This window comes from Medicago truncatula, chromosome 1 (assembly GCF_003473485.1).
Source record: "Medicago truncatula cultivar Jemalong A17 chromosome 1, MtrunA17r5.0-ANR, whole genome shotgun sequence".
Taxonomy (NCBI): domain Eukaryota; kingdom Viridiplantae; phylum Streptophyta; class Magnoliopsida; order Fabales; family Fabaceae; genus Medicago; species Medicago truncatula.
Window position 1 is genome coordinate 47,612,286 of NC_053042.1, and position 26,637 is coordinate 47,638,922.

At 33.0% G+C, this 26,637-nt stretch overlaps 3 protein-coding genes across 3 annotated transcripts; 2 read left to right on the forward strand and 1 right to left on the reverse strand.

Moving 5' to 3' along the window:
- The first annotated feature begins 133 nt into the window (after positions 1 to 133).
- LOC25485029 (stachyose synthase) lies at positions 134 to 3,958 on the forward strand. Its single transcript, XM_013614132.3, has 4 exons — positions 134 to 1,620; positions 2,321 to 2,498; positions 2,610 to 2,977; positions 3,261 to 3,958. The coding sequence occupies exons 1-4, from the start codon at positions 166 to 168 to the stop codon at positions 3,822 to 3,824; spliced, it is 2,565 nt and encodes an 854-aa protein (XP_013469586.1). The 5' UTR covers positions 134 to 165; the 3' UTR covers positions 3,825 to 3,958.
- Positions 3,959 to 6,193: 2,235 nt separating this feature from the next.
- On the forward strand, positions 6,194 to 7,987 carry LOC25485030 (hypoxanthine-guanine phosphoribosyltransferase). The gene is made up of 3 exons (XM_013614133.3): positions 6,194 to 6,570; positions 7,198 to 7,362; positions 7,635 to 7,987. Exons 1-3 carry the CDS (start codon positions 6,271 to 6,273, stop codon positions 7,731 to 7,733), a joined length of 564 nt encoding a protein of 187 aa, XP_013469587.1. The 5' UTR covers positions 6,194 to 6,270; the 3' UTR covers positions 7,734 to 7,987.
- A 4,699-nt stretch (positions 7,988 to 12,686) lies between these two features.
- LOC25485032 (F-box/kelch-repeat protein At3g23880) lies at positions 12,687 to 13,862 on the reverse strand. Its single transcript, XM_013614135.1, has one exon. The coding sequence runs from the start codon at positions 13,860 to 13,862 to the stop codon at positions 12,687 to 12,689; it is 1,176 nt and encodes a 391-aa protein (XP_013469589.1).
- Positions 13,863 to 26,637: the final 12,775 nt, after the last annotated feature.

Consider the following 26,637-nt stretch of genomic DNA (forward strand, 5'->3'; position numbering starts at 1 on the left):
AAATTGTAATAAATTGGATTAATTTTCTTTCCCTTTTTAGACCAACACGTTTTTTTTTCTAGAAGAAAACAAGTAAGAATTTTAGTATATATATCCCATCATATAGTAAAACTTTTCACTCCACTTAACCCTATTTCTTCCTCTGTTTCTGTCCATTGTTTTTCCATGGCTCCTCCCAATCATCCAGTGAATTCCACAGCCCTTGATCTTGTCAAAACTGAGTCTTTATTTGATTTATCCGAGGGAACATTTACTGTGAAAGGCGTTCCTTTGTTCCATGATGTTCCTAACAATGTTTCTTTTAGTTCTTTCTCTGCTATATGCAAAACCTCTGAATCAAATGCACCACCTTCACTTGTTCAACGTGTTCATGCTTTTTCTCACAAAGGTGGTTTCTTTGGATTCTCCCATGAAACCCCTTCTGATAGATTGATGAACTCTTTAGGTAGTTTTCATGGAAAAGACTTTGTCAGTGTTTTTAGGTTCAAAACTTGGTGGTCTAGTCAATGGATAGGAAATTCTGGATCTGATTTACAAATGGAAACTCAATGGATTCTCATTGATATTCCTGAAATCAAATCCTATGTTGTTGTCATTCCTGTCATTGAAAAAAGTTTTAGGTCTGCGCTTCATCCTGGTTCTGATGACCATGTCATGATTTGTGCTGAAAGTGGGTCAACACAAGTGAAAGCATCGAGTTTCGATGCGATTGCTTATGTTCATGTGAGTGAAAATCCTTATACTTTGATGAATGAAGCTTATAGTGCTATTAGGGTTCATCTCAATACTTTTAGGCTTTTGGAAGAGAAAACACTTCCAAATTTGGTTGATAAATTTGGTTGGTGTACATGGGATGCTTTCTATTTAAGTGTTGGTCCTATTGGTGTTTTTCATGGTCTTGATGAGTTTTTGAAAAGCGGTGTTGAACCTAGGTTTGTTATCATTGATGATGGATGGCAAAGTATTAGTTTGGATGGTTGTGATCCAAATGAGAATGCTAAGAATCTTATTCTTGGTGGTCAACAAATGACTGGAAGACTTCATAGGCTTGATGAAGGTGACAAATTCAAGAAATATGAAAGTGGATTGTTATTAGGTCCTAATGCACCTACTTATAATCCAAAGAAGTTTCATGAGTTGATTTCAAAGGGAATTGAATATGAGAAATTGGTGAAGGAAAAAGAGGACTCTATCTTATCTAAGAGTTCTGATTTGGCAGAGATTGAGTCAAATATCAAAAAAGTAATAAGAGAAATAGATGATCTCTTTGGTGGAGAACAAAGTCATAGTGTTCCAAAAAGTGATAAGGAGTATGGATTGAAGGCTTTCACAAGGGACCTTAGGACTAAGTTCAAAGGTTTGGATGATATTTATGTTTGGCATGCACTTTGTGGTGCTTGGGGTGGTGTGAGGCCAGAAACCACACACCTTAATTCCAAAATTGTTCAATGCAAACTTTCACCTGGCCTTGATGGAACAATGGAAGATCTTGCTGTGGTTAACATTGTCAAAGGTGCAATTGGGCTAGTTCATCCTGATCAAGCCATTGACTTTTATGATTCCATGCACTCTTATCTTGCTGAATCTGGTATCACAGGAGTCAAAGTTGATGTCATGCATGTGAGTTTTTTAATTTTATTTTTCTTTACATAGTGTTATTAGAAATACAATAGTTTCCGTTTAGACTTCTGTTTTTTAAAATGAGTTACTTACATGCCAAGAATAAGTAGGTGCATTAGGATTTAGGACCTAATAACATTGCATATAAAGTTGTATATATGAATGTATTTAGAATTGCTTATCTTCCTTTTCATGGTTAGTTTTATATATACATTGCAATTTATTTTGTTTTATGTAAAAAATTATGACAAATTGTATCTCTTCACGTTCAAATTGTATTATAGTTTCTATATTCATGCCTTTATTACCGTGCCATTTACCAATTATCTCCATTTTTTATAATACTGTTTCTAAACTTTAAACTATGTTAAAGAATAATCTTAAAAACTATCTTGTCTGATACACAAATCTTGGGACATTGTAGAATCTACTAGTCTAAGATGTATGTTTCAAAGTTAGTTGTGGTTCAATGTTACAATGATTGAGAAGTTTGCAGCCGAAAAAAAAAATGATAGAAGATGTTATATGGGTAGGTCAGTGACAAAGTCTTTCACATGCAACTATTTTCATACGATTTTCTTATGATTTATTTAACTGTGGCAAACCACATACTATAAATATTGAGTATAGACTATGACTATTGTAGTGTTTGTTGTGGTCAAATAATAACCATTATTTTTTATTTTTTATTGTTATGCAGACTCTTGAATATGTGTGTGATGAATATGGAGGCAGAGTTGACCTTGCCAAAGCTTACTATGAAGGGTTGACTAAATCCATTGTCAAGAATTTTAATGGAAGTGGAATCATTGCTAGCATGCAGCAATGTAATGACTTTTTCTTCCTTGGAACAAAGCAAGTTTCCATGGGAAGAGCTGGTCAGTGTACAAGCACATGATCAATGATTTTTTTTCTTTCATTCATACACATATATATGCAAGCAATAAAAATTGTTATTAACAAAAAAGTTATAATTTTTGTTTTTGTAGGGGATGACTTTTGGGTCAATGGTCCTGAAGATGATCCAATGGGAGCTTTTTGGTTACAAGGGCTACACATGATTCATTGTTCCTACAATAGCTTATGGATGGGACAAATGATTCAACCTGATTGGGACATGTTTCAATCAGACCATATTTGTGCCAAATATCATGCAGGTTCAAGAGCTATTTGTGGTGGTCCAATTTATTTGAGTGATAATGTTGGCTCTCATGACTTTGATTTGATTAAGAAGCTTGTGTTCCCTGATGGTACAATCCCCAGATGCACACATTTTGCTCTTCCAACTAGAGATTGTCTTTTCAAAAACCCTCTATTTGATCAAAAAACTGTTCTCAAAATTTGGAACTTCAACAAGGTACTTGGGCCTAATAAAATATTTTCCATATTTATATGTTTTTTCCTATTACTACCGCTTACTACCGCCACTTCAGATTAATAACGTGTTTGATGTTCGATGCATGTTGGTGTCTGACACCGATGCGACATTGACACGTGTTACATTCAATTATTTTTATTTTCTTAAATTGTCATCGATATGTATCTATCTGTTAGTGCTATGTCCGCCCTGGTGTCCCTGCCATTGTTTTATAAGTTACATATATCATTGTCTAATAAAAAATTGTTCATGTATTCAACAGTATGGAGGAGTGATTGGTGCTTTCAACTGTCAAGGGTCAGGGTGGGACCCAAAAGTGCACACATTCAGGGGCTTCCCTGAATGCTACAAGCCCATAACTGGTTCTGTGCATGTAACTGAGGTTGAATGGGATCAAAAGAAAGAAGCAGTGCATTTGGGCAAGGCTGAAGAGTATGTAGTCTACTTGAATCAAGCCGAAGAACTTTGTTTGATGACTCCGAAGTCTGAACCAATCAAATTTATCATTCAACCATCTACCTTTGAGTTATACAATTTTGTTCCTGTCACAAAGCTAGGTGGCAGTATCAAATTTGCACCAATTGGATTGGCAAACATGTTCAACAGTGGTGGAACAATTCTAGATTTGGAATATGTTGAAAGTTGTGCTATGATCAAGGTTAAAGGTGGTGGAAATTTCCTTGCTTATTCAAATGAATCACCAGAGAAGTGTCAATTGAATGGTTCTGAAGTGGCTTTTGAGTGGTTGAGTGATGGAAAATTGTCTTTCAATGTTCCTTGGATTGAAGAGGCTGGTGGAGTTTCTGATTTGACAATTTTCTTCTAGACTACTAGAGTTTCTGTTTCTTACATGCCAAGAAATGGAAGTCAAGGACAAGGACCTCTTTTGGTAGTCTTTTTAGCATTTTCATTTTAGATTTTCAAGACAATTTTATGATTTTGTTTCATTTGAGATTGGTAGCAGAGGATTTAGTTCATTAAACCTTTGATAATTTATCTTTAGACTTTGAATGATGTGATGAACTGAACTTTTGGTTTACATTTCTCCTCTCAATTTTATTTCATTTGAGATTTGGTAGTAGGAGTGTTAGAAACACTCTCTTTCAAACACTCTCTAATATTCACTCTTTTATTGGGTGAAATCTATGTTGGCATCACACATTTGAATTTTTTTCACAAAAAATTATGAGATCTATTTGAATTTCACCTAATAAAAAAGCGAATGCTAGAAATAGTATTAGAAATATAGCGAGTGTTAGGATTTAGTTTGTTTAACCTTTGATAATAATTCTTCTAGCTGAATGATATGATGAACTGGGCTTTTGATTGACATTTCTTCCCTCTAATTTTTTTGGAGAGATTCTCTCAATTTTTATTTAGTTAAGTTTTCTCTACCTATGCATCTGCTTTGGGTTAGGGAAACTGAACCCTCCTCATAAATTATAGGTATCAACATATTTATCGTGTCAAGTGATCTAAGTTATAATGAATTTGAATCATTTAAGTAAGAAGTTAAATATTTGATCTTTAATTCTTGTGTATAAAGAACATTTGATTAAGAGGAGAGAATTCCTTTTGTGTACCTCACAAAAGAGTGATTGTTTTAAGTTATGATTTTACAATTTACTTTTTTTTTTCCCAAGTATTTTACAATTTACTTTTATCTATATCTATATATAAAAAGAATGTATATTTTAGTGTTTTTTTTAAATTTATATTTTTTGGTTTCCATTTTACTCTTTAATAAATTATATTATTCTAAATTTTTTAAAATAGTATAGTTAAATTTAGAAAACTTATTCAAATCGTCCAAAATTCTTCTTCAACACAATTTCTTTTCTTAGTTTCCACAAGTTCATTCTATCTATTTCATCCAATTCATTTTTCAAAGTTTAATCAGCCTGTAAGGTGAAGCTTGATGACGTAGAACTTGCATTGTCGTTACTCATAGCGTCACAAAATGGCAGCTTCAAACCATGAAAAAGGAAAGCTTCCAAAACTAGCTTTACTGGATTGTCATTGTGTCAACATCATAACATGAAATTGGTAATAATCGTGTCCTTTTTTAATGTTCTATTACTAGTCAAGTACAGCTGTGAGACTAAATGGGCGATCTGAGCAACTTCTCCCACTTTTACAATATCTACAAAAATTACATGTGTTTTTGGAAGTGTACCTTTGAACAAGGAAAGTAAGTTGGAAGTTAGAATTACAAGTTACAACCCACCCCATTTAAGAGAAAAATAGACACAAAACAGAAGTAAATGAAAAATAAAACTTTTCTTTTTACCACCATTCAAAGAGTTTTAAAATGTTTAAAGAATTTATGTATATCTAGACACAAAATATCAAGGATCAAAGTTATGTGTTTAAACTATGTTGAATAATAAACACCGTTGTGATTAAAGTAAAATTAAGCTTACATGTGTTGAGTGACATCAAAAGTCAAAACTTTGAGTCAAATTCTTTTATTAACAAGACTCAAAGTTTTGACGTTGCATAACACATATAAGCCTAGTTTTAGTTGAATTTTGAGATTGGGTGATCAAATTAGATTATCATTATAAATGATTCCATTTATTAATCTAGACAAAATTGAGGCAAGGACAATTATTTTGTTAAGAAATGTGTGCACAAGAGCAAAATTTGTTTTAAACCGATCCATTGTCATATCTATTGAGGATTAAATATAGAGATAAAGATTAACGGATCTCAGTGGAGTGGACTACAAGAATCGAACATAAGATCTTGAATAGAAGCACACTCTCAAGTCTTAAACCAATACCACTAGACCAATTCAAATGAGTTTTTTCATCCTAAATGTTTAACTTAAAATTTGTTTCAAACTAATCCATCGTCATACCTACTAAGAATTTATAAGTATATTTGTAAGCGTTTGTATCTTGAGATATGTTCTAACTTTATTGAGCTCACAAAACCCAACTTACAATACAAATTTCTAACAAAAAAATATAGAGAAAATTACATTTATTGTTCCTTAACTTAATTTTAAATAACGATTCTGTTTTTGTTTTGATGTCACTTTTACTAGGTGTAAATATTCTGAGTATTAAATTATGAAAACATAAGTGAAAATTCTTATAACACTTAATCAAAAGAAGAAAAACAACATAAAAAAGAAAAATGAGAATATTTCACAAAATAAAAATATATTAATTTAAATACGGTATGTGAGGGGGGGGGCTATGACTATGAGAGCAAACCAATTGAAAAAGCAAAAATAAAAATCCCCCCATTCTGCGGCTATCACCATGACAATGCAATCCCACATAGAAAGAATCCTTTGGAACCAAGACCAAATCTCTCTCCGAGTCTCCCAACTCGCCGCTCAAATCGTTCATGATTTTCCTGCTTCTTCACCTCCTCCCGTCTTCGTCGGCGTTATCACTGGCGCATTCATCTTCCTCGCTGACCTTGTTCGCAAAATTGACCTCCCTATCACCATTGATCTTATCAGAGCTCAATCCTACGGTTCTGGTACTGTCTCCAATTGCGCACCCACCGTTTCTTCTGACTTGAAGGTTGATGTCAATGGCCGCCACGTCATCTTGGTATTGTTTTCTCTCTTCTAATCCTAATATAATAACCTTTCTATTTCTATATCAATGCATGTACGTTGTTGAAACTACCTTTATGGCAATGACTAAAAGAAAAAAATAATTATAATTATTATTATTGTTAGACAATTGGTATTCAAATTTATATGAAACTACCTTTACAATAATTTTCAGTTCATCTTATGAATAAAAAGTTAGTTTCGTTTCATTTCATATCATAAAAGTACAGATGTTGAAAGGATGGATTGGATTTCAATTCATTTTGTTCCATTAAATTCCACCATATTTTAAACATGACCATTCAGTATTGTCTGTTACTACAACTGATTAGATTATGCTGCCACAATCATCCTATTAGTTCAGTTCGGTCAGAAATTTGTAATTTATAGTCGGCTTAGGGTAATGTCTCATGATCTTAAATACAAGAAAGTTTAAGGAAAACAAAATAAATTAATTTTAATTTTAGTTTTCTTTTCAATTGCATTTGTACTTTTGCTATCTATTCAATTTTTTCTCTCCAGCTATTTGTGTTTCTTCTCCCCTCCACTCTTTAGTAGTCCTATCATGTATGCAGTTAAAAATATTTTAAATCACTAAGGTTTAAATTTAATTTATAATTAGGTTGAAGACATTGTTGACACAGGACATACTTTATCTAGAGTCATTGGTCACTTAAAATCGAAGGGAGCATCCTCTGTGTCCGTATGCACTCTACTTGACAAACCAACAAGGAGAAAAGTTAATGTGGAACTGGTGGGTGAAGGGAAATTCTACCGAGGATTTGAGGTATGATGCTCCCACTTCTGCCTTATTCTCCTTTATCTGTTTTTTTGTTCCTGCAGATAAATACATGCACTTGAGCTGATTTAATATGCAATATGTAGGAGTTACAATTGACCATGTTGTATGACAGTATGAGTGAGGAGTTTTTGCATAAAGCTCTTTGTTATGCAATGATAATTATAACAATGCTTAGATTATTGAACAAACATGAAATGCTATAGTCTGACCAGTAAGCTGTGAGATACTGATTCTATGTCCATGTTTCTCTTATGCAGTGTCCAGACTATTTTGTAGTTGGTTATGGAATGGATTTTGCTGAACTCTACAGAAATTTGCCTTACATTGGTGTCTTGAAGCCCGAACATTACAGTTGATGCCACGTTGGAATCACAAAGCATTCACGGAATGAAGCAATAGTAGCTACAGAAACTAGAAAAAATAGAATAAGATGGATTTGCTGTGCCTTTTCATGGCTGTCATGAAATCATAAGTTGTGATTTGGATATTATTTTACAATTATATTTATTTGAGCAACGGAATAGTGTGTGACTTGGACTAACGAATGAAAGTATTATTTTACATAAGAAATGGTGCACATGCTGATATAGGCAAGGAAAATTTTGATTAACTTCTAATTATGTAAGCTTCTCAATTAAAATGTTTATTTTTCTTCATTTACAGATGAGTGAGCTTCTATAAAAAGTGAAATGCAATTTATAATGGAGGAATTTTGTAAGTTAAGTAAAAAAAAATTCAGGTTGTTATTCCAATACTTACTGTTAATGGAGTAATTTATTCAAACTTGTATTCCAATACTTATGTTTGCTTATTTTTGTTTAAATCTATCACATAGGTCTTAGGTTTTAGTTGAACGTAAAGATGTTTACTTCTAACTCCTGAGGAAAGATGCATCAAACAGTTCAAATGATTTTCGAATGACCATAAAAGGCTTAAGCAGACAAAGTCCATCTGGTCATTCTAAGATGTAGTTTTAGTTTTGGAGAGATTGTATACGCCTCTAGTTTAGTGTGTGTGTCTCCTACTAAGGGCTTATTTGAATTGAGTTACTTTATTTGAACTTATCTATTGATATAAGCTATTTATGCGAACTCATGTAAACCACTTGTGATGCTCATAAAATTGTTTTTGATTTATTTTCGTAACCTCTCTCCAAGATAACTTATAACCTATATACATAAGTACTTATTAAGAAAAAAAAGGTAGTCCGATACACTAAAGTTCCCGCGTACGCAGGGTCGGGAAAAGGTCCTATCAATTGGTGTATTACACAGTCTTACCCTGTATTGTAAGTGATTCCCTTTCAATCACGTAACAACAACTTTACCGTTGCCCTTCAAAACTCCGCTTTTACACTAATCAAATTAGACGCTAATGCTAAATGAGGCGTACAGATATTTTTTGTAGGAGCAATTGCTCTCGGATACAATCCCTTTGATTTTACAAATTAGCAGAGCGAAAGTATAATTGAAGAAAGGTAGGATTCCTAAATAGAATTGAAATATAAACAGAGTAGAAATAATGTGAGGGATAGTATAATTGAAGAAAGGTAAATGATTCCTAAAAACAGAATAGAAATAATGTGAACGCATTTTCCCTTTAGTTTGTGTTTCTGTTTTCATTGAATTGCTCAAATATAGTTGATAATTTATTGCACTTTTTTTGCTGGAAAAACTCTTTTCAAGTTGCTACACTTTTGCCCATTCAAACGCTGTGTTTCGATCCTCTGCATCATGTCATAAGATTGTAAGGGTATACATAAATTTCCTTTACCAATTCCCCTTGTTTTTTTCATGCCATCTAAATCCTCTCTCAATTTCAATAAATTTATACTTCAGTTTCTTCTCTTTTCAATTCCCAATTTCGTTTTGGCAACACACAAAATTAGGCGAACTTTGATATATTCGATAACATAACGCTAATGTGTAATGCTGATGAGAAAGCAGGAAAACACTGAGCATGTAATAGTAAAAATAAAGTCTACATGTCATTAAGAATTAAATTAATTATGGAAAACCAAATGAAAAAATTGTATCAACTCTAACCACAAAACAAGCATCACTACGAATTACGAAAAATTGATGAGCTTCAACAAAACATATAGCAAGCGCAAACAACACAAGCTTCATAACCATTTGATAGGTACCATTAGATTTCTCATAACTAAAATCAGATAGCAACACCTTTTCCATGTCAAAAGAAAGTATCATCCATTGTTGAGGAATGACATCCTTAAAGAAAGTTTCAAATGCATCCAACATAACATAAACATAGTTTCTAAATTCTAACTAGAATAAAAACATCACTGCAAACATTAATTGAATTCCTACAAAAAAGCACTGCCTTTAATTCAACCATCAATTTCTTGCTTGAGTATAGCACCAAAAAAAAATAAAAAAAAATAAAAATAAAAATTAAAGCAAAAGATAAAACATGTTTAAATCAGAAGTCAAGTAAAACTTGGATAATTCCACATGATTTACCATCGTGGTGACATCAAACTCTCATGGTAAATATGTAGACGACGCCCAAGTACGGTAGTTATTAAGATATGATCCAACTGACCAGTATTCGAGTTATATAGGACAAGTTGGTTACACCGTATGTTCAATAGAAGAACAACACCATCTTTTGAAACGAACAGGGGATCAACAAAAGAAGGATAATTCCGGATAAGCTTCTCATGAGGGATGATCATGAATTTAGTCCATGACTCAACAACTCCATACTCTTTCATCAACCACGCCACTCCAAACAGAAAGTAATCTTCATTTCATCATATGGAAAGTTAATGAATTTCTAAGGAAACTAACAAGTTGGTTTCATTTGCTATCATAAGTTAGGTGAAGAAAAGAAGGGATATTGAAAGATGGAATAAAATTCATCTGGAACCCTGGACCTTCAAAACATACAACAATGTTGGATTTGGAACCACAAATCATAATACAATGTTCTATCAATTTGTCTGACATTCTATGCATTACACTTTTTTATTTATTTATTGAGAAGCCAAACTGAGCCACTGTAATTGACACAGAGAGAATCGTACCTGAAACCTTGAGAGGAACACACTCCAAGGCTCCAAGCCAAATCGGGTCTTAAACGAGGGTCTAAATGAGGCGTAGGTATATTTGTTGGAGAAATTGCTATCAGATACAATCCCTTTAATTTTTATAAATATTTAAAATAATTATAATTGATAGAAATCTTAAAAGATTATTCCCAGGAACTTAAATTGTTATCCAAACACTTTTCTTAAACATTCCTTGGAAAAGGATGAAAGTTAATCCTGGGAATAAATTTTGTAACACAGAAACAAACACATTGTATTTGTCATTAATTTGATCATAGCCAAAACCATATTGTGTGATAATCTGATCATCAAACAAAACAATGGGTTGGAGATGTTTATGATTTCAATTTGATAGAAAGATTCCACAATGTAAAACTAGATATACCGAACAAACAAGAGTTGATGGGTTTTCAAACAACAGCCAGCACCCATCCCCTTTTATCACCTAGTATTTATGGAATTACTGCAACAAAAACCATACACAACAACCGCTACAACTCATGAACCATGCTTATAAGCGTATTTAATCAAGCTAATTAAGCATTTTCTCCGCAGTACCTATCAAGGCAAAACCACAGCCATAGTCCACATGTATATACCATGGAATTCATACACATAACGACAAACCCGATAATTACAGATAGGTTTGGGCGATCGATTCAACTTGAGAAAATTATCAAAACAGAAAAGACTGAACAAAATTGCAATTTTTAAAGACAGAGCTCTGATGTCTCTATCACTTTGATAATAACTTAAAGTACAAACGAAATTAATCACACAAAAAAACGAAGAAGAATACCGCCAAATCAACTGTCAAACATGAAATCAATTTAAACATAATCTCTTCACCTAGAATGTAAAGCAAATTTTGTAACAACTTAACAGTAAACTTAGCAAGGTACATAGTGGTGGTTATGGACTATCATCATGTAGCTTGCTTTTAAATCCTTCAGGAATGGTGTTGCAGCTTTATGTCTTTCTCCTTGTTTAGGATAAGTTACTTGTAAGGAGCACTTCCTATACTACTTTGATTTGTCATTTGTCTCAACTTTAAATTACCTGTAGAAACAACAATGAAGTAAGCAAAACAGTAAGTCGTTGACAAGATTTGTTCAAACAAAACAGTGAAGAAATAGCCAAATCAAGCAACAAAAATACTGAAGCAACAAACTTGCCAAATAAAGAAAACTCAAACAACAATAATAAATAACAAGTGATAAGGAGAACGCGTGTGAGAGAGCAGAACCAACAGAGAGGGAGAATGTGTTAGATGGAGAAGGAGAAGGGTGGTCATCGCACAAAGAAGAAGGAGAAGGCGTGGGATGACATGATCATGGGTCGAAGAAGGAGGAGGCAACAGAGGACACATGTTAATTACATTAGGCAGTACCTTTTAAGTTTTAAGAAACACATCTCCTCGGTTTGAAACCAAAAACGAAAACAACCCAAAAAATGTGTCAATATTGCTTCTCTCAACACTAAGAAACTCACCCAACCCTACCAGAATCTCGTCGGAGAATGGACGGGCTAATAGATCGACCTTGTAATTTCAAGGACTAGAATGCCTAGTGTGTTCGTGTAACTGTGTGTATATATATAAACTGAATGCAATCCTTGCTGCAAAGAGTCGATACAACTCAAATCAATCATCTCTCGATAAAACTAGAACCACGAAACATTTATGGGCAACAAATAGATAATGAATATTTGCAGGAAAATTGGAAACAAACAGAAGTTAAAGAACAAACAAATGAAATGGATGAGGAATTCAGATTCTGCAAAGTTGTATTGTACAATGCTAGCTTGAACTGAAAGTGCAGGGATTCAAAGCTGGAGATATCATCTTGAGCACAGATAGAGAATTTGCCTTGTATTTACTAGGCATTGAATCAACCCAAAAAGTTTTCAATCTTGGTTAAAAGTTCCTAATAAATACTTAGAATAAGATAATGGAATGATTCAATTTAACTTTACTTTGACACTCTCTCTCTGTAATTGGAGAGAACAATCACACTAAAGTTTTGTGTGGATCATTGGTTTCTACAACCATATCCAAAAGGTAGGTTTCACTTATGCGTTAGTCCACTCTACAACACAACATAAACTTACTTTCTGAATAAAATACAAAGATCACAGCAAAGCATTTATTAACTTATTTCAAAGCAGTGACTTGAATTCCAGAATCAACATTACTTAAAAATAACAATATCTAATAACAATAAGATATGATTTACCATTATGGCGATACTAGACTCTCACGGTGAATATGCATCTCCCCAACAAGATTGTCCCAAATCTTATGATAATCAATCTGACCATTATTTAAGTTATACAGGACAAGTATTGAACGCGTTGTCCTCACCAGAACGACACCATTTTCTGACATGAACAAGGGATTCCAAGTTAACTGAAACTCCTCATGAGGGATAATCATCAATTTAGTCCATGACTCAACAACTCCATACTCTTTCATCCTCCACACAGTCCAATGAGTTTCCTTATCAAAACACATACAAAGGCAGTCACTCAAAACATACAACTCACTACTGCGAGCATTGTCAGCATCATCATGTTGAGGTAGCAACACTTCTCCACGAATTTCCTTCTCAAGATCAATGGAAATAATCATCTCCTTATTATTTTTATTACCTACCCAATTCAAAGTGCCACTCACATATATACCTAAATTACTGTGAGGATCACACGGGAAATTTGGAACAGTTGTGCAAGAATTTTCACCAAAGGTATATATTCTGGTCACAGTTTCCAATGTTTCCTCATCCTCATCTTCATCTTCCACAACTACTAGCACCTTGTACTTGTCGTTAATTTGGTCATAGCCAAAACCATGATATACGACAACGTCATTATCAGACGAAGCAATGGTTGGATATGTTCTGGATTTCAAATTGATAGAAGGATTCCACAATGTGAAATTAGATTGATGAATATCATACAAACAAATCAAACCATTGCATGAACCTAGAATATCGTAACAGTGCCCCGTGCTGAAGTTAAGTGGTGTAATAGGAGTTGATAGATTTTCCAACAATGGTTTAACAGGATAAGATAGTATTTCGTAAGGATTACGGCAGACTCCAAGGGCGGCAGATAACAGTTGTGGATAAGCGGTTGAGGTCAGAAAGTGGTTGTTTGCGAATTGTGGGTCTGAGATTAGGGTTTTCCATGATTTGCAAATGCATTTGAATTGAAGCAGGGATTTCACCGGAAGTCTCAAAAGGATCTCAATGATGAGTTCTTTCGGCAGTTGCTTGGAGAGTACGTCGGCAGTTGGAGAAGGAAGCTGTTGGTTGTTGACAGTGGTATCATCAGGCAGTGGTTGAGTACAAACGGTGTCATTTGGAGAGTGGTGAACACTCATGGTGGTCACCGTGCATTCATCATCACCCATTGAGTATTGCAAGCCTTCAGCAAAATCGACTTTTTGTTAGTTTGCTACGAATTAGAATAGAAGTGATCTTGATATTAAATAAGCGCGAATATAGAGATTATTTGTTAGGAATTTTATAAAGAATTAGAAACTAATTTGCATTTGTTTATGGCAATCAAAATATTTCTTTTTAAACATCAGTTTGTTTGGATAAAATTACTTTTTTTTTCCTTCAAAAAATAAGTATTTTTTTTATAAAAAATATTAGTTTGTTTATATACTTCCTTCCTTCCTTCAAAAAAAAAAAAAAAGTTTGTTTATATACAACTATAGTATAAAATAAATTCTTTGTTATAAAATTAGTTCAATCTTTGACACTTATTTTCTCTTTTCTCTTAAAAAAGTATTTTTTTGAAGAGCTACTTTCTTCTCATTTGAAATTGTAATAAAAACTCACTTGGGACTTATTGACTTGAGACCTAGGAAGTCTTAATAATTAAAATGTTTATTATGAATGAATAAATATGTTTTCAACTCAAAAAATAAAAATAAAAAATCTTTCTGAATGGTATAGATGTAGTATTGACATGATGACATATTTGGAATGGTTCTAAAGGTTAAAAGTAGTCGAGGTGTAACGATGGAAAAAATAATCCAAATGAAAAGTGTTCGGTTCTGTTCTAGATGAATTAACCTATTTAGAATGATCGGTTCAATTTAAAAGAAATTATTAAGGAACAAAATTGCAATTTTTAAACACAGCTCTTTGCAGCCTCTATCTCAATCATTTTGATAAACTTAAAAGTACAAACCAAATTTGTTGAAAATTGGCTTCAAATTTGTGGTTTGGGAGAGCAGAGGAATCGTGTCGCGATTTGGCAATCGTGACACGATCAGAGAGGCAGTGAGCCAAGTTTGCTGGAAGCAAAATCGTGCCACGATCTTGGAAAATCGTGACACGATTCAGAAACTTGCTGGTTAAGTATCTCTGATAAGGACTGGTCAACTTGGGGACCGTTGCAGATCGTGACACGATCTAGGGAAATCGTGGCACGATTTCTTCAGGGCAGGACTAGTATTTAAAGTGCTCTTGTGCATTTTTTGGAGATAACCTTAAGACAACCTTGAGAGAACTTAAGAGAGAAAACTTGGAGATCAAAGAGGGGATCCTTTGGGGTGTGTTCCTTTGATGAGAGTGTTTCTTAGGTTGGGAAAACAACATTGTAATCACCTTGGGATTATGGGTTCATAGTGTGAGGTGGGGAAAATACCAAAGGGTAGACCTAGGGTTTGTTCTTGTGAAAGCTTGAATAGCTAGATTCTTGTAACTCTTTTGTAACACATTCACATATTGGATTGGAGAGCTGCTCTCTCCCCCAGATTAGGCCACATTGGCTGAACTGGGTAAACAATCTTGCTTGGTGTTTTGTTCGTTTTCTTTCATGGTTTTATCTTGTATGCTTGTTAGCTCTTAGTGTGGTTGTGCTATACATTAGGCTTAGGCTGTTTTGTTGTTGTTAGCTTGGAAGCCATTTGCTCTCATAGATTATCTCTATCACTTGCTCCACACATCATTGATTTATTCTCATTGGCGTGAAGGTTCATTAGTTGAGCCGGATTCACAACAAAATTAATCACAAAAATGTGAAGAAGAATACAACCAAATCAACTATCAAACAAAAAATCAAATTAAACATAATCAATCCACTTAGAATATAAAACAATTCCTTTTTTGAGAGAGGACTTGGCAATAAACTTAGCAAGGCAAAGAGTGGTAGCTATGGACTATATCATGTAGCTTGCCTTTAAATCTTTTAGGAATACTGTTGTAGCTTGATATCCTTCTGCTTGTGGGATATGTTTCTTGTAAATAAGCACTACCTATGCACTTTGATTTGTCATTTGTGTCAACTTTGATTTGCATTTTCTCAAATTTTACCTGTAGAAACAACAATAAAGTAAGCAAAGCAGTAGATCAGTGGCTACATTTGTTAAACAAAAGAGTGAAGAAATAGCCAAATCAACAACAAACTAGCCAAATCAAGACACAAAATAGTGAGCAAAGACAAAACAAGAAACAAAATATAGGAGATTTATATTGAAGCAACAAACTTGCGAATTCAAGAAAAAATAAACAACAAAAATAAAAAAACTGACTTATGAGTGAGAACACGTGTGGGAGAGAAGAAGCGACAAAGAAGGAGTGGACGGCGCAGACACAGTGACCATGGACAGTGGCGAAAGAGAACGAATTGAACAGAGAAGAAGAATAAGGAAAAGGTGTGGGACGACATGATCGTAAGTCAAAGAAGGAGAACAAGGCAACCGAGGACAATATGACAATGGGCTCTAAAACATGAGGAATTCTTTTTTTGCTGAGACACGGGTTACTTACATAAGAAGTATCTTTTAAGAAACATGTCTCCTTGGGTTTGTTTACCGGGTAGTCGATTTACAATAGAAAAAAATTGTCACCTGAACCTATTGTTTTTGGTTCTTGACAGTTTGGATTTGGTTTTGACTCGAACTAATAAACAACAGGTAATTTACCAGTTGAGTTGGTTTGTCAGGTTCAATGAATTCATCATCTGGGTCGACGTCACTCACTACCAGCAAGTAATTAAGAAGCAGTCTATTACAAAAAGCAGCAGCCAGTAATCTTTGCAGACACAAGAAGTCGATAACTAACCAGAAGCAACTATAGTAAAACCATCATCAAGGCAAAAACACAAAATAAAAAATAAAAATAACATCACACACCCAATTTGCTCTCCAGCTACAAGATCAAATATTGTCATATTCAAATTGAGACCAAACCTTATCCAGGGTAAGGAATCAAATATCATTCTTTATCTAGATATTTTTAACCACTATATAATATTAATTAACCTGTTAAAAAAGAAAACAATTATGTAATATTGCTGTCAAGCACATAATCCATTGTCACAGTGATTACATGTATGAAGCAACACATAAAGACCGAGTCTGTTTGGATAAATAGCGTATTTGCAGTTTATAGCACAAGCGTTTGTCATGATAATAAACACTTATGTATAAGCTCACATAAACTATTTTTATGGCAAGTGATAAAACAAAGTTAAATTGTTTATGTATATCCTATAATAAGTTGTTTTTATAAGTCATCTTGGAGAACTTATGCAAAATAAGCTGAAAAAAATATTGTGAAAAAATGTCATAAGCTGTTTTCAAACGTTCTCCCAAATAGCCTCACAAAATTTATATCAGTAGATGAACTCAAATAATTAAGTCAATCCAAACAGGCTAGTTTTTTCAAACAAATTGATTGTGATGTTGATAATTTTTAGTTGTAATGAGAAGGGCATGCATAGATGTTTAAGCATACATATACATATATTGTTAAGGCTAAATAGAGAAACAAATTACTCTTGCAAGTGCAGATGCAAATTGTGAGTCCATTGTCTCTGCATGTAAAGTTAAAACACAACTAATATCATACAAGTCTCTTACAATACAAGTACACGACATAAACATGCTTTCTGAACAAACATTAATTGAATTCATTCTAAGCGGTGACTTTAATTTAAACAATCAATGTTACTGAAAATAACAATACAAGATTTGCGGTGATACCAGACTCTGATGGTAAATATGTAGACCCGATGCAACTTTGCCAAAAGTAAAAGGATAACCCACCTCACCATTATTTATGTTATATAGGACAAGTTGAAAAGACATTGTAATCTGTTGAAGAACAACACCATTTTCTGAAACTAACAAGGGTTCAACACTAGGCTGAGGCCATAGATAATTACATATTAACTTCTCATAAGGGATGATCATCAATTTAGTCCATGACTCAATAATGCCATACTCTTTCATCATCCACACAACCCAACAAGATTCATTAGAGTTATCAAAACACACACAAAGGCAGTTACTCAAAACAGACAGCTCATGATAGCATTCATGGTAGCCATCATGTTGAGGAAGCAACACTTCCCTATAAGTTTCCTTCACAAGATCAAAAGATAGAATCACTTCTTTATTAAAATCAACACTATCTTTACTAACTATCCAATTTAAAGTACCACTCACAGATTTCCCTACATCAGTACAAGGATTACCCGGAAAATTTTCAAGTGTTTTCCAAGAATTGTCACCAAAGGTATAACTATAACTTATGACCTTACATTCAGAGGAAACAATGGTTTGAGATCTTTTGGATTTCAAATTGATAGAAGGATTCCACAAACCGACACACACAAAATTGCTGGAGATGAACCCTGTATTAACCGGACGCAATATCAACTTTAGATTTAACCTAATTTTTCGTGTGACTTTACTATATTAATCCTAGATTTAATTTATGCAAAATGTCATCTCTAATTTTAACCTAATTTTTCCCTCCACACTTTTGCATTTAATATTTATCTAAAATAAAATAAAATTATGTTCCTAATTATATGCTATTTTTTGGGAAATCTCTTACTTATAAATGTTAATCCGTCTTGATATATACTTAACATAATTTTAACCTAATTATGTTATGGTACGGTACCAACGTCTATGCTTCTTAATATTATGAAATACTATATAACAATTATGACATTCATCTAACTATTCTGTTACTTATTATCGTCAAATATTACATTCCATATGACAGGTCGATGGTCTAGTTAAAATTTGACATTTCTTTTAAAAAGAAGCTAGAAAATGAGCGTGTGAACACATAGTACAAGAAAAAATTGATTGTTCAAAAAAAGTAAAAAGAATCGTCCTGCACGGTGAACGGAACTGCACCCATTTTAATAACCTGTTCCTGGACTGAGCAAACATTTTAAAGCACAGTTCAATAACAGAACTTTTTTGGAAATAGGTTGGTGAACTGTAGTGAATGGACCGACATTCTTCAATTTGGACACTCTCATTCATCTTTGTTAGCTTCTCGAATTTGACGTTCATGATCTTGGCTCCTTCTCTCTCGTACAAACCATCTCCTATGCAACCTTATTTCTGTCGTACAAAAATTCTTCATAGCAAGATCCCTATGTTGTCAATCTCAAATAGGGACGCATAGCATCAACCCCAAAAACGTTATAGCGGATTGTGGGCTGGCCTCTATTATGAAGACTAAAATTCATGTAGTACAACATAAATACTCAAAAACAGGAAAAACACGCAAAATTAGAGGGAAATTCAAACTTAATAATCATAATCAACTTTGTCATTTCATGTCAAAATAAGCACTAAATGTAATCGAAATGAAATCACAACAAAATCAAGTTTTAAATGTAATCACTTTTCTAAATGTATCATATTATTGCCGGTATCACTTGTCATTTCCCATCACTTTTCATATTATTTGACAAAGTTATACACACGTGCAGATGTAATACTAATATCGCTTTTAACATAATCATTTAAGTTTTATGATTTAGGGTACAATTTGCACACGAGTTTTAAATTTGAGGGGTATTTACACATATGTTTAAAATTTAAGGGGGTATCTACTACATAGTGTTATTAGGTCAGAGGGTATGCACAATTGATATCGTTGAAAAAAAAAATCAGGTTTATTTAAAATATATATATATATATATATATACTCAATTACCCATGTCATGTGACATGACTTTTCTGACCATGTGGCAATGCCACATATGTAGTTAACAACCATGTCAACATGTTAGACGGAGGAAACTTACGGAGGGGTCATTAAACGGACGTTTACAATTTAAAGGAAGTTTTTGAAGTTTCGTAAAATTCAGGGGGTTAGACGAAAGTTGGAATTTCGAGGAAAACTAACCTTTTTACTCCAACAAGAAAGAAAAAAAAAAGACAACCGCAGCCATAGCCCCATCCACATGTATATACCATTAAATTCATAGACAAAACAACAAATTATCAAACACAGCTCTCTGCTGCCTCTATTACTTTGATAATCACTTAAAGTACAAACCAAATTAATCACACAAAAAAACAAAGAAGAATACAACCAAATCAACTTAAACATAATCTCTGAACTTGGAATATAAAGCAAAAATAAAAATAAAAATAGCAGCTTGTACGAAACAAGACAGAAAGACTTATGTTTTCCAATAAATTGATTGTGATGTTGATGATTTAGATGCAAATTATGAGTCCATTGTTTCTGCATGTAAAGTAAAATCATACAAATCTCATACAACACAACATAAACATACTTTCTGAATAGAATATAAAGATCACAGCAAACACTAACTGAATTCTACTTTAATTTAGCAATCAATGTTACGGAATAACAATATATGATTTACCTTTGTGGTGATACTAGACTCTCCTGGTAAATATTTATCTCCCATGCAACTTTGCTAAAAGGGCAAGGATAATCCACTGCACCATTATTTATGTTATATAGGATAGGTTGAGAAGATGTTGTATTCAGTAGAAGAACAACACCATTTTCTGAAATGAACAAGGGTTCAACTAAAGGATGATGCCGTGGATAATTCCAAATTAACTTTTCATAAGAGATGATTATGAATTTAGTCCATGACTCAAAAACTCCATACTATTTCATCATCCACATAGTCCAATGAGTTTTATAATCGAAACTCACACAAAGGCAGTCAGTCACTCAAAACAAACATCCCATGATTGAATACACTGTTACAATCATGTTGAGGAAGCATCACTTCCCCATGAGTTTCCTTCTCAAGATCAAAAGATAGAATGACTTCGTTATTGAAACAAAGACCATCTTTGCTAAGGATCCAATTTAAAGTGCAACTCACAGATTTCCCAAAATAAGTACAACGATTATCCGGGAAATTATGAAGTGTTTTCCAAGAATTTTCACCAAAGGTATAAATTTTGGTCACAGTTTTTGTATAATCATTCAAACTGGACACACCTACTACCACTTTGTAGTTGTCATTAAGTTGATCATAGCCAAAACCAAGATATCTCACAATATTATCATGACGCGAAACAATGGCTGGAGATCTCTTGGATTTCAAATTGATAGAAGGATTCCACAAACTGACACAAAATTGATTGAAATGAAACAGACACAACAACCCATTACAAGTCTTTGGAATAGTACTCGTCATTTTGGTTGTACATCAGTTAGCAGGCGTCACATTCATCATATGAAAGAATATAAATTTAATTTCAATTAACATAAGAAACTATAAATACAAACACATAATAGTGCTGCCACAAACTAACATTAACTAGAAAACTAAATTAAAACTCGTGTATCCACGCTCACATTCAACTTAAGAAATTGTTTAGCTAACATAAATTAAAATTGTTTGCCTCAATATCCCTAGTAGCCTCATCATCTTTCCTAGCAGCTTTCATATGAAGAACCAAGTCATTGCATATAGCATTCCCTACGGCTTTCATCTGAACCAAGTCATTGCATATAGCATTCCCTACGGCTTTCATCTGATAAGTAAAGTGATCCCATCTTTGTACAACAGCAGTTGATATAGCCACCATCCAAAGAATGAAAACAATTACAGCTTCAACAACAGAAATCAGAACCATCGATGACACACACACAACACATGATGTGACCAAGAAAATCACAGTTTGCATTAGACAAGCAGGCGGGATTTGTAAGATTACAGGTCTTATGATATGCAACATGCAAATACAGTCAACAAACAGAATTCTGTCAGAAACATTAATATATATATGCCGAGAGCTGTGAGTATCAGCTACATTATTGCAAACAGCCACAGCCAAACTCATGAGTCCATAAGAGAGTAAAAACATGCATAAATAAAATTTGTTACGGTCGACACCGACATAATTTATAGTTTGCTCAGTCACTGAGCAGCGAGCAATATAGAATGAAATAACCCAGACGATTGAAAGAACTATAGCGGTAACAGCGGATATAAAAAGCGACACGGGTATAACAGTACAAAGCCAAAGACAGATAAAGGATGGCACGTATGACTCTATAACAATAGGTGGGTGTTCTAAGAGGGTAGAAAATATAACGATGAGAAAATTGAAAGATGTGAAAACTAACAACAATCTCATAACGATGAGATTTTTCTCCACAAAGTTATCACCAAGACCTGTTATCTCCAAATAACAAAACGTAAGGACTCCAAAAACAAGTTGAACTGTCAACGAAGCCATCGAAACGAATCCCGATGGCCTTTGATTCATATTCACAGATGATTTTTTCTGAACAGACATTCTTTGAGAAGAAAAAAAAAATGAAAGAAAGGGAAAATATGTGTAGTTTGTGCGACACTGTATGAGAGATTAGATCTCTGAGTATTCAGAAAGTATGTGGAGTTTGTGGTTGGCAATTGGAAGGAAGGAAGGAAGATTTAGGGTTATAACTTGTTGACTATTACTTTTCTCACCCTATAACCTTCTTCTTGTGACCTGTAAAATTTTCAAAAATGCCCTTGTACATTCCGGATTTTAAAATTATTATTATTATTATTATTATTAGGTTATAGATTGTATTTTCTTGTCTTTTCGAAAAAGATTGTATTATCTTATAACAACTTTTATTATTACTATTATTAAGTTATATTATCCTTGTAACAACTTTTATTTCATGTTATTAACAATTTTACCGTAACAACTTTTATTACAACTTGTTTTTGTTTTCATATCTATTTCTAGGAGTTTTTTTTTTTTTTAAAATAAAAAATCATCATACAATCGTATATTTAAAACTATCCGCATATTACAATATGGATGCCTACACATATTATGTTTCCGTTGGTTTAAACTCATAATAATTGCATTGATAATCCATAGATTATGAGGGTTTGGATCCTCTCCTTTTCCTTGTGGGGAGATGAAGGTATCATGTTTGGAGACAAAACTACATGTTCTACTGTACTTGGATTCATCATTTCTTTGGGTTATTAATTAGTATAGTTCTATCATTAATTTTGGTTGACAATGTCATGCAAGCTGTATGTAAATCAATGTGAATAATTTAGCCAATTTGATTATAATAAGTTACTTAAATTTCATGGGGGAGAGCACTGATAGAAACACTTTAGGTTATGTTTCTAAGAGGGGGACGGAAGAGTGATAGAAAGATGAATGGAGGAAGCTTTTCTATTTTAACCAATAAAGACAATTTGGTGTCTCTTTTATTTTGAATGTTTATCATAAAAAATTAATAACTATAATTTTGAATGTGTTTCCAACTTTCTTGGATAGATTTTACTCCTGGATAAAAAGCGAACAACAACAATTTTTGGATCGTAATAGATTAGACTTTTCTAAATTTAGACTTTTTTTTTATGTTGATCCTTGTCAAGGGTTCTCTTCCTTGTTGTTTATGTTGTCCGTACTCTTCTTCTCTTGGCATGAAATCCATATGAATTTTCCTCACAAGGTCTTATTGATGTGAATGTTGAGTTCTCTTCGTTATTATGACTTTTTGTTCTATCGCCCAAGTGTCTTTCTTTCTTGCTCTTTATCTTCATAATATCTCTAGAATATTCAAGTTGATAGATGGTGGCTAAGGGTTGTGAACATAGTTGTGATGTCTAGAATTTTTTTGTCTTTGCACACTCTTTTATGTTAAAAGAAAGTTAGGTTTTGAAGCTTTTACTTTTACTATTCGCGTTAAAAATCATCTTAAATGTACATTCAAATGTATATAACTTTAGATTTAATTTAGGCATAATAGAAAAAGAAAACTCAATTTTAACGATAATCATTTTCGCATAATTATTTCATTCAAAATCAATATTTATCATGATGGAACCAAACAGACATTAACGTTTTTCACCCAATTCTTATATTTATAAAAGGCAAAAATTAAAAGAACATGTCTCGTGTGTACCTACTCTATGTATCCGACCAATACTATTGTTTTATTTTTTTTGCATGTTTATTGGTTAGTAAAGTAAAAACCATTATTGCTTCATGTGTTACTTGAAGGCAATGCAAACGATCATGTTTCTCTCAAATTAGCTAAGTAATCATAATCAATGATAATCACATGCTAATCACGGATCTGGATTTGCTGCTGTAGCAAATTCACACAGTTTATCGCAGTTGCAAATCTCAGCCATCAATTCATGATCTGACGGTTTCAATTCACAGCACATATTTCAACAATTTCACACAATATCAGATCATAACCGTTCATTTCAGATCAGACGGTGCAAAACAACTACAGCCTACAACTGCGTGTAATATTTACAGCAGAAAATCCTCATCAGCTAATCACCTAGTGACCTCCTTTTGCTTTCTCTACAAGTTTTGCCGGCTAGTATACAAAGTAGAATCAGTTAAAGAGATTCTTAGTTAGCCGTGTGTATCTTTTCCCCCATTTTCTTCATAATTGGACTTAACAGCCACTACACACAAAAGCAATTCATTCAACTGAAATTTCCTTTTCTTTATCAAGAAAAATTAAAAGAGTCAAATAATTATGTTTCTAAAGAGTAATAATATATTAAATTTAAATTACGGAATTGATTATTTAAAAAATCAAATACTTCAATTTCAAATTCATAAATTTTTATAAAGAAATATTTAAGGTTTTTAAAACAAAACAAAATTAACACGTATGTTTATTCGTTTCAGGTGTTGTACAAATCACAAACTATATCATTCAACTAGATTCACAATTACACCGTTCCCAAAAGGCACGGGAAAGACCTACACCATATGAAGCATAGTTGATTCAAAGTTTTGGTTGGTTGGATACACGGGGTATACCATCAAAATATGCAAAATCAAACTGCTAAATAATATTCTTACATACAACACGTCTCTGAGAAAAGATTTCCTCACACAATAAACAAGGATGGGAAAATGGTAAAAGTCATATGCATCATAGAAAATCTAAAGTCTAGGACAGCTAAAAAGGCTAGAGCAAGGATCTAAGCAAAAGAAAATCATAATTTAACCTTCATCCTCGTGGTCACCTTTTATTTAATATTTAAGTTTATTTTATTCATATTTAATATGTTTTTATTTCCTTCTAGAACTATTTTACTTCAATTGCAAGTTATTATATTTCAGGAACGAATATTACAAAGATTTAGTCTTGGAGCAAAAGAAAGGAGAATTAGAGCTTATCCATGCCAAAAGTATGAAGATCTCATGCAAAGAATTTGAAGATCTTGTGCAAAAATATATCAAGTGGCGCGACCCTTTTACCCTTTTGCTTCTTCAACAAATCTGCCTATTTTAATTTTTCTGACCTAAAGCCTATGGTTTCTTGTGCAACAATTTAGTGATTTAATTCTTGGGGGCTCAAGTCAATGTTAGACCAAGGGGTACCTAAAGCCAAGCAGAAAACCAAAACTGAAGTTTATATCATATATGTATATATATATATATATATATATATATATATATATATATATATATATATATATTAATGAGTTTGTCCTATCAAGCCAAGGGGGTTGTGGAGGAACCCAATCTTCCAACTTTTTCCCATGCGATGGTACCTTTAAATACTTTTTTTTACCGCGTTCCTACATAAATTTAAAATGAATCATTATTGTATAATTTAATAAAATCAAAATAATGAAACATGATAAAATATTATTATGTAAAAAAAATAAAAAATCTATAAGTAAAACAATTTAAACTAATAAACCTTATTGTATGACTAATAGAATAAAAACACCCCTTCGAATTACAAAGCGTGGCTTGAAGGGAACAAATACAGTATACATTATAAGCAAAGAGTGTGTTAATTACTTACATACCACAGCCTAGGGCAACATGGACCTCATACCGCGTTAGAACAAACAAGTCATTAGGTCCACCCATATACCTCAGTGCGGGTTGCTCCACATCTTGATCCATATGCTGCTCTACCTCTTGATTTATGCTGCTCCTCCGCTTGATGTACGGCTGGTTGATCCCAAACCCACTCATGTCATCGATCGTTTTGTCCTATGCGTATAATCTTGCCACCTCGTCCTCTGCACCGAACCACTGAATCAAACCAAAACTGAATTAATTTAAAAATTAAAAGACGAGAATTAAACTTAAACAATAACATCACAAAAGCTTAACTAACTATGTCACACCCATAACCCATTAAATTCATTGGTATTGGTACTAGTTTGATTAGAGAATACTGATAATAATTGAATTATCATTGTGTATGCAACAGAAACATTAACAACATACCCTGATATTCAATCTATATGTATAGTATAATGGCACTAAAGCCAAGCAGAAAACCAAAACTGAAGTTTATATCATATATATATATATAGTTTAGTGAGTTTGTCCTATCAAGCCAAGCTAAACAATGATAATGATAATTGATATGCTAACACTAAAACAAGCAAGTGTTGAAATATATCAAGCCTGGTATAAATTTGGTATCTTGATGAATGCTATTATTTGATCCAAACCTTTCTTACTATTTGAATCCATTCTATCTAGAACTAATAAAAATAATTGGACTATTTGGCATGATTAAGAGAAAGAACAAAGCTTCAAAAGCATATGATAGTTTCAAAAGCCACAACATTAACATTTTGTTCCACAACGCTAATATATTAGCACAACAGACAACCAAGTCACTATAAAATAACACATTAAGTAATGTATCGAGTATGAAGAGCTAAATGAATTCAAATTGCTACAAAAGAATGTAATTTTATTTCAACTTCCAATAACTTGCATATAGAAGTAACCTTAATCAGTAGTAAGCTAAGTCATACTCAAAGCTACTTAAGAGAGCTTTGCACGACAACGAAATTAAAAGTTGTTCGAATCGGAAATAAAAAAAAATTAAGAACTTATAAAAAAGAAAAATCATTTCTAGAACGAGAGAAAAAATTAACGGGAAATC

Excerpts from the sequence above, each read along its gene's own strand:
- LOC25485029 (XM_013614132.3), top strand. The coding sequence starts at position 166 with ATGGCTCCTCCCAATCATCCAGTGAATTCCACAGCCCTTGATCTTGTC. Across the intron at positions 1,621-2,320 it reads TCAAAGTTGATGTCATGCAT|ACTCTTGAATATGTGTGTGA; the intron begins GTGAGTTTTTTA and ends ATTGTTATGCAG. Across the intron at positions 2,499-2,609 it reads AGTTTCCATGGGAAGAGCTG|GGGATGACTTTTGGGTCAAT; the intron begins GTCAGTGTACAA and ends TTGTTTTTGTAG.
- LOC25485032 (XM_013614135.1), bottom strand. The coding sequence starts at position 13,862 with ATGGGTGATGATGAATGCACGGTGACCACCATGAGTGTTCACCACTCT.
- LOC25485030 (XM_013614133.3), top strand. The coding sequence starts at position 6,271 with ATGACAATGCAATCCCACATAGAAAGAATCCTTTGGAACCAAGACCAA. Across the intron at positions 6,571-7,197 it reads ATGGCCGCCACGTCATCTTG|GTTGAAGACATTGTTGACAC; the intron begins GTATTGTTTTCT and ends ATTTATAATTAG. Across the intron at positions 7,363-7,634 it reads AATTCTACCGAGGATTTGAG|TGTCCAGACTATTTTGTAGT; the intron begins GTATGATGCTCC and ends TCTCTTATGCAG.